Source organism: Taeniopygia guttata, chromosome 15 (genome assembly GCF_048771995.1).
Source record: "Taeniopygia guttata chromosome 15, bTaeGut7.mat, whole genome shotgun sequence".
Classification (NCBI taxonomy): Eukaryota; Metazoa; Chordata; class Aves; order Passeriformes; family Estrildidae; genus Taeniopygia; species Taeniopygia guttata.
Window position 1 is genome coordinate 12,218,618 of NC_133040.1, and position 7,749 is coordinate 12,226,366.

Sequence of the window (7,749 nt, forward strand, 5' to 3'; positions counted from 1 at the left end):
AAATGTCGCTCAGTCGTGCAGTTGTGGGGTAGAATGAGTTTGCGTTGGAGGGGACTTTAAAGATCGTCTCGTTCCACCCTCTGCCGCGGACACCTCCCACTGTCCCGGGTTGCTCCAAGCCCCGTTCAGCCTGGCCTTGGACACTTGGACACTTGCAGAGATCCAGGGGCAGCCACAGCTGCTCTGGGAAATATGTCCCTGTGCCTCACCATCATCACAGTAAAGAGTTTTTTTCCTAATAGCTAATCTTTTTCAGTTTGAAGCCATTCCTTCTTGTTCTGTCACTACATGCTAGGCAAAAAACATAATCGTGTTTGTATTTATGTGTGTATGTATATATATATGTATGTATGTCTTCCCTGAGTAAACATCCATCACCCCTTACCCTGCCTTTGTTTTTCCATTTAAGCCAGCTCTGCTCTTCCAAGGAACCAGGTCTTTTGTCTACCCAGCTCTCCTTTTCCAAACAACTGGGTCTTTTGTCCATCTTGTGCATCTGAACATGGCTCTGAATAAAATCCTTGCTGAGATTCATCCCCAAAAGCATCTAGAAGAGAGCAGAAATAAATTTGTGACAGCCTGTTTGAAATCAATCATGTGCAACGTCCCATTGTCCCAGATGAGCTAACACATCTGGAAACTGGAGTGCTTCCACCTGCCAACGCTGTCCTGCACGATGAGAGGCAATCTCATGGCTGCCACCAGCAGGGCCCAGCACAGGACCTGCCTCTTGCCATGGCCCCCACCTCGGTGGAACATTTGCATTTGTGTCTTTACACTTAATTGGGTCTTTTTTTTTTCCTTTCTAAACATTTTACACTGATAATTGCCTCTGTTTAATTTACTGATCAATAAACCAATGTCTTTATTCAATCCTGGCTGTTCTCCACCGTAGGACGGGCCCCCTCTCCCAGCAGCAATGCCTTCAGAACAGCACAAAATAGGCATTCTGTTTTCTTTTACCTTTTAAGACTTTTTGTTTTTACAAAGGAACGCAGTGAAAATACATAAAATCCAGGAGATTCCCTGAGGCACTGTGGAATAACGCAGCTCTGAGAAGATCTCTGGGAACAGCATGTTCTGTCTTTGTTAGAAGAAAACACAGCCTTGAGGTTTATTACATGCTTTGCTGTTCTCAAAAAAATTTGGCTGTTGGGTGGTGGATCCCGCCCCAGCTGTGGTCTCTGCTCACCTCTGAAGCGCTGCCACTGCCACATGAGCCTTGGGGTTCCTCAAACCCAGCAAAGCAACCTGTGGGGGTCACAGAACTGCGGAATGTCCTGGGCTGGAAGGTTCCCACTAGGACCAAGTCAAAAACCTGCACAGATCAGCTCCAAAATCCCGCCATGTGCCTGAGAGTGTTGTCCAAACTCATGCTGAAGTGTGGCAGGTGCTGTGGCCAGCCCCAGGACGCCTGCTCAGCCCACCCTCAGTGGGAAGAACTTTTGCCTAACACCAATTCTAACCCTCCTGATGCAATGTTCCCTCTGTGGTCAGCAGAGGCGAGGCTGACCCAGCTCGTGAGACCACAGCACGTGTTTCTCCTCCAGGCTTCCTGCTCTGCCTGCTCCAGGCTATTACAGATTTGTACAGCATCGTGGTTTTTAAATAGGCCACTGCAAAGGTTTTTTACTGAGACGTTGGATATAAAGGATTTCTTAAAGCACCGCTCTGTAGCCATTCCTGGAGGCTTTTGACATTCACCAAACACGCCGTGTCCTCCTGCAGCTGTCCCCTGATGGGTGTCAGGCTGCCTTCAAAGCAGAGCCAAGTGCACGTTCCCTGCACTCCAGTGTCAGCCTGCCCTGCACTGATCAGACACCTCTGTTTAGCTCTGCAGAGGAGATGCTGAGGTCGTGAATTCTGATTTCCCCAGAGGATGCCTGCACACCAGAGCTACACGCAGTTATGCTCCCTGCATTCCAGTGACAGCCATTCCTGCACTGTTTAAGGAGCTCTGCAGAGGAGATGCTGAGGTCGTGAATTCTGATTTCCCCAGAGGACAGCAAGCCCACGCAGTGGCCCGGTGCTCATCACAGTTGTTGGGGTTCAGTTCAGGAACAGGGAGCCAGGAGCGTGGGCAGAGCCTGGGGCACTCCTGAGGGGAGGATAGGATGTCCAGCGTGGCACAGCACCAGCTCCCACCCACACAGGATTTAGCTCCTTAGCATCCAAATGCTTTCTCCAGCACAGCGCAGATCTTGGTGCTTCAAACTTTCGCCTACTCTGATGTCACTGGAGCCACACGCTGCTATCCACCAGGCAGTGTAAGCTCCCTTCGGGTCCCCCTGAGGCCAGTCTCCAGCTGAGACCCTTACTCAGCTCCCACCCATCCCTTTCCACAGGTGAGGCCATGCCACCACTCCTGCAAAGGGCATTTCTGTGTCACTCTCCCTTTTCCCTCCCCACACACCCGGCACAGCCATGGTTAACTGCTCATCATCCCCTCCAGCAAGCTCCACAAATACTTCAGAGGCAACTTCCCTTTTGCCAGGGCTTCTGCAGCACACAGGAACTGCTCTGGGACAGCTCAGCTCAGTAGCATTTCCGTTTGGGGCACAGCTGGAACCAAGCACATCCAGATGTGCAGCAAGTTCATCTGAAATTACTGCTTGCTTAATGCCACAAAGCCTGACAGAAAAACAAGTTCACCCCATAACTGATGAGATCGACACTTCCCACCCCACCTTGCAAGCCCAAGGGCTGCAGGACCAGCAGTGACACCCAGCTACCCCAGCCTGTGAAATAGCTGCAGCTCACCCTTCTGCTGCTCCCCCACTAATCCCAAAATAAAGGGAATTGCTGGGCAACCAAGAGTTATCTCGAAGCCTTTTGACTCGGGATGATCTACAGCTTCCTGCTGCATATCCCTGCTTATACAACACCTGCAGGCAGGCACTGAGCTGCAGCCAGGTATCAGAACTCTTACACAAAGCCAGGAAAACCACAGCTGAGGGATTAGCTACAATCACCAGGAATATGCAAGCCTTGCATAAGGCAGCTTTGCAACTCCTTTGTCTGCAGAAAATTACATAATTATTTTTTATTAGAGACCTGGATTTGGGCAATATCATGAATGGCTGTTCATGCAACTTGGGACACAAACTTTTACAGATGCAAGAGCTTTATTGGAATGAACAAGTGCAGGGAACCTTTTATTTGGAAGCAGCAACGTGCTGGTTTAGTTACCACCCCGCAGGCGCAGGACAAGGTGCAGAGTAGATTCCTTCTGGATGTTGTAGTCAGAGAGGGTTCGCCCATCTTCCAGCTGCTTGCCAGCGAAAATCAGCCTCTGCTGGTCAGGAGGGATGCCTTCCTTGTCCTGGATCTTGGCCTTGACATTCTCAATGGTGTCACTGGGCTCGACTTCCAGAGTGATAGTCTTGCCAGTCAGGGTCTTCACAAAGATCTGCATCCCACCTCTGAGGCGCAGCACGAGGTGCAGAGTAGATTCCTTCTGGATGTTGTAGTCAGAGAGGGTTCGCCCATCTTCCAGCTGCTTGCCAGCGAAAATCAGCCTCTGCTGGTCAGGAGGGATGCCTTCCTTGTCCTGGATCTTGGCCTTGACATTCTCAATGGTGTCACTGGGCTCGACTTCCAGAGTGATGGTCTTGCCAGTCAGGGTCTTGACGAAGATCTGCATCCCACCTCTGAGGCGCAGCACGAGATGCAGAGTAGATTCCTTCTGGATGTTGTAGTCGGAGAGGGTACGCCCATCTTCCAGCTGCTTGCCAGCAAAAATCAGCCTCTGCTGATCTGGGGGAATGCCTTCCTTGTCCTGGATCTTTGCCTTGACATTTTCGATGGTGTCACTGGGCTCAACCTCAAGGGTGATGGTCTTGCCAGTCAGGGTCTTGACGAAGATCTGCATCCCACCTCTGAGGCGCAGCACGAGATGCAGAGTAGATTCCTTCTGGATGTTGTAGTCGGAGAGGGTACGCCCATCTTCCAGCTGCTTGCCAGCAAAAATCAGCCTCTGCTGATCTGGGGGAATGCCTTCCTTGTCCTGGATCTTTGCCTTGACATTTTCGATGGTGTCACTGGGCTCAACCTCAAGGGTGATGGTCTTGCCAGTCAGGGTCTTGACGAAGATCTGCATTTTTCCCTGGAAGAGGAAAACCCGCCTTAGCGCTTTAGTGACCGCTCCCCTTCCCCGCACCGTCCGTGACGTCACAGCACAGGTCCCGCCCACTTCCCCTTCCCGCCCGAGGCGCGCGCCCACCTCCATCTTGAAGCACCATTGCGCCTGCGCGGCCGCCATTTTGCCAATACCCGCCCGCCCCGGCCCTTCTCCGCCACCGCCTCGCGGCGTTGCCATTAAAGGCAAAGCAACGTCCCGGCCCTCCCCCCGCCATCGCCCCCCGCCGCAGCGCCTCAGCGCACACACCCCTCGCTCCCGCCCGGATGCCCAATCCGTCTCTAGGCCCTCTCACCGCGGCGCCGCTCGGCCAAGCGAGCTCTACAAACCTCACCCAGCGCCAACTGCGCCACGCATCCTCCCCTCAGCTCGGTTTTTATATGGCTTCCGGCGCTCCGCCCCCGCGGCGGGATCACTCCGCTGCGCACTATTTCCCTCGCGCCGCGCGCCGCCGCTCTCCTGCGCGGGTGAGAGCGGAGCGGAGGGATCGGCGCCTCGTGCGGCTGCCCTGAGGCTCCCGCGCGCGCGGGGCGGCGGGAAAAGCCGGCCTGGAGCCGCCGGAGCGGGGCCGTGGCTGTGCCATCCCGGTGTCCCCATCTCGGAGACGCAGCCGCACGGAAAAGGTTCTGTGGGAGCCTTTAGTTACGTTCAAGGGTTTAAACCCTGCAGTTGCGCCCCTGCTTGATACACACATGCTTGGCTTCTACCCCTAGGGGGAGGCGAGGGTCGGCTCTGAGGGGGCTCCTGAGGGAAAAGAGTTCCCGCATCCTGAGGGGGCTCCTGAGGGAAAAGAGTTCCCGCACCCTAAAGGGGTTCCTGAGGGGGCTCCTGAGGGAAAGAGTGGCCGCTGTCCCCCTGCATTTCGCCTTTTGCTGCTTTGTCCTTCTCTTCGTGCCTCCTGCGTCCCTCAGCGCGCAGATGGGACACGCGGTGCGACACCAGAGCCGCGTGTGTGTTCGCACAAGTCTGAGGAGAAGCAAATGGAAAAAAAACCCAAAAAACACCACTTTATGCCGCTGGGAAGTGCCACTGTGAGCCCATTCCGGCCGCGCGGGCAGTTTGCTGCTGCTCGGCGGGACGCGGTGACTTCTGCCAGATAAAGCATCACCAAAAAGCGGGAAGAAAAGAGCAGCACCCGCGTGGAGATGCCGGGGATTGAACCCGGGACCTCATACATGCAAAGCATGCGCTCTACCGCTGAGCTACATCCCCGTGCCCGCATTGCAGCCCCTGCCCACCGGCCAGCTCCGCGCTGCGGAGAGGGGCCGGGGGGCCGCGCCGAGACCCCGCCAGGCCCGGAGCGCTGTGGGGGCTCCTCCGTACAGAGCCCGGTGCGATTCCCAGGTAGCCCTCAAAAAGGCAGGAACGGAAATTTACTCCGTCGGAAATCAGAGAAATCCGTGCGGAAAGAAAAAAAAAAAAAAACAAAAAAAACCAAAAACTAAGGGAAAGAAAAAAATAGACAACCTCCCCGTCGGGGAATCGAACCCCGGTCTCCCGCGTGACAGGCGGGGATACTCACCACTATACTAACGAGGACGGTGCTAACGTTGCCTCCCCGAGGGGCAGGTCAGGCTCGGGCGGCGGCACAGGACGCGCTCCATCGCCGCCGCTCTTCGAGAAGGAACATGGTTATGAATACATAACCATGTATGAAGCGGCTCCTGACACAAAAGTCCCACACGCGGGAGCGCCTCCGATGGCACCGGCTCATCCGCCCGGCGCGGGGACATCAGCCCTGCCCCCTCCGCTCGGCGGCAGAAGGAACCGTCTTGACGGCAAGGGGCAAAAAAAATGCAAAACAAACCCAAAAAGCCTCTGCCGAAACCCGGGATCGAACCAGGGACCTTTAGATCTTCAGTCTAACGCTCTCCCAACTGAGCTATTTCGGCGCACGGGGACGCTCCCGCTGGCCGTGGATACGACCCCGCCCCGCGCCGGTGCCGCCCTCCGCCGCCCGGTTCCTGCGGTGCCCGGGGGTTCATTCGCACCTTCCCGCGGGCATTTCCACCCCGAGCATCCCCGCTACCGGCAGCGGCGGGTGTTCCGCACGCAGCCCGCGGTGCGCGGCGGGTCCGCTCCCGTTCCCTGACCCAAAACGCGGCTTTGCCGGCTCCGTCCCGCCCCTCCGGCCGCGGTTCCACGGCAGCGTCACAAACAAACCTGCGCGGGGCCGCCCAAAAAATGGCACATGGCGACAAAATTAATTGTGCCTCCCCGTCGGGGAATCGAACCCCGGTCTCCCGCGTGACAGGCGGGGATACTCACCACTATACTAACGAGGAGCGGCACGCCAAGTCTCTTTTTGCGCCGTTCTATGAGGGTGCGATCTGGCCCGGCGGAGCTGCGGCTCTCCCGCCCCGCGGGGCGCGGGGGACACGGGGTGACCGCGCTGTCCCCGCACTGTCCCCGCCGGGCCCGGCCCGCGGCCGCTGCTGCCGCTGTATCCGCTGTGCGCAGCGCTCTCCCCAGCGAGGGGATGTAGCTCAGTGGTAGAGCGCATGCTTTGCATGTATGAGGCCCCGGGTTCAATCCCCGGCATCTCCACTTTTTAACCCTCCGAGCCGCTGCTTTTTGATTTTTCCTGCCCCGTTTTTCCAGAGCCGAAATTTCCCAACACACTCGCTAAGCGCCTGTTGATTTTCTTCCCTCCCCTCAACACACTGTGTAGTGTGGCAAGCACATTTCTCTCCCTCTCAGGATTTTTCATAGAGGAGCACAGAGAGAAATGAAAGAGAAAACAATTCATATTTCTGCTCCTTGTTTTTCCCATGTGGAATGTGTTTGGACAATTGTTTCCCTGGGGTGTTGCTTCGTTGGATTCTGGTGAGGATTGTTTGAGCCTGATGGCCCCAATCCACCTGGGGCTGGGCTCTCAGAGAGGGGCACGAGTTATATTAGAGATAGAGTCAGAGAAAGTAGTATGTAGTTTTAGTATCCTCCTTTTATATAGTATATTAATGTTTTTTAGCATAGTTATAATAAAGAAATAATTCAGCCTTATGAATTGAGTCAGACATCAGCATTTCTTCCCATTGGGGTCACCTGCATTTACAATAGTGCAGACCTGTGCTACGATTCCTGCTGAAGAAAGGAGCCCTGCCAAGAGCCCCCAGCCCCCTCCTGCCTGGGGTTGTTCCAAACCCAGTAGTGCTTAAAGAACCCCAAAAACCCCAGCCTTTGTCTGAAACCACACCAAGGGGCTGCTTTCCCTTCTGCCTCCAAACCTACAGTTGCTGTTTCTTCAGCTTTAGATGTTTTTCATGCTCGCTTGTCTTTTGGCCTTGCCCCTGAAGCACATGGGAGCAGTGGGAATTATGGACAGAATTATGGACACACATCCAGGCAGTTTCCTTCAGAACACGGGGACAGGAGAGTCCCTGTCCAGCCTTTCTCCTGCAGGAGTGTCACAAGCAGCAGTGTGAGCAGTGGGTTTTACCGAGGCTCAAAAGGATCAGGTGAAGGTAAACTCAAGCTTCTTCCCTTCACTAATTGAACCATTCCTATCTCAACCCATGAAATTCCTCATTTTTGTGCTTCCTGTCCTGAGCAGCTGCCCAGGTTCTGTCTGACACTGTGAGGATGTGCCTGCACAGCTCTGATACTCTGCT

The 7,749-nt window shown here is 55.0% G+C and overlaps 1 protein-coding gene and 5 non-coding genes across 9 annotated transcripts; 1 reads left to right on the plus strand and 5 right to left on the minus strand.

The window, feature by feature from the left end:
• Positions 1-3,106: 3,106 nt before the first annotated feature.
• Positions 3,107-4,628, minus strand: UBC (ubiquitin C). Of its 4 annotated transcripts, none has more exons than XM_030285396.4 (2): positions 4,468-4,628; positions 3,107-4,105 (listed from the first exon to the last, which is right to left on the minus strand). In XM_030285396.4, exon 2 carries the CDS (start codon positions 4,097-4,099, stop codon positions 3,182-3,184), a length of 918 nt encoding a protein of 305 aa, XP_030141256.4. In that variant the 5' UTR covers positions 4,100-4,105; positions 4,468-4,628; the 3' UTR covers positions 3,107-3,181. The 4 variants fall into 4 exon arrangements, with proteins under 4 accessions (XP_030141256.4, XP_032607148.2, XP_012433432.2 ...); XM_032751257.3 differs by having other exon boundaries at positions 4,473-4,615; XM_012577978.5 differs by having other exon boundaries at positions 4,434-4,555.
• A 650-nt stretch (positions 4,629-5,278) lies between these two features.
• Positions 5,279-5,350, minus strand: TRNAA-UGC (transfer RNA alanine (anticodon UGC)). The gene has a single exon. It is a non-coding gene; the product is annotated as a tRNA-Ala (tRNA).
• A 255-nt stretch (positions 5,351-5,605) lies between these two features.
• Positions 5,606-5,677, minus strand: TRNAD-GUC (transfer RNA aspartic acid (anticodon GUC)). Its single transcript has one exon. It is a non-coding gene; the product is annotated as a tRNA-Asp (tRNA).
• Positions 5,678-5,957: 280 nt separating this feature from the next.
• TRNAF-GAA (transfer RNA phenylalanine (anticodon GAA)) lies at positions 5,958-6,030 on the minus strand. Its single transcript has one exon. It is a non-coding gene; the product is annotated as a tRNA-Phe (tRNA).
• Positions 6,031-6,351: 321 nt separating this feature from the next.
• On the minus strand, positions 6,352-6,423 carry TRNAD-GUC (transfer RNA aspartic acid (anticodon GUC)). Its single transcript has one exon. It is a non-coding gene; the product is annotated as a tRNA-Asp (tRNA).
• Positions 6,424-6,613: 190 nt separating this feature from the next.
• TRNAA-UGC (transfer RNA alanine (anticodon UGC)) lies at positions 6,614-6,685 on the plus strand. Its single transcript has one exon. It is a non-coding gene; the product is annotated as a tRNA-Ala (tRNA).
• The last annotated feature ends 1,064 nt before the right edge of the window (positions 6,686-7,749 follow it).

Coding starts and splice junctions, on each gene's coding strand:
- UBC (XM_030285396.4), bottom strand. CDS start 4,099: ATGCAGATCTTCGTCAAGACCCTGACTGGCAAGACCATCACCCTTGAG.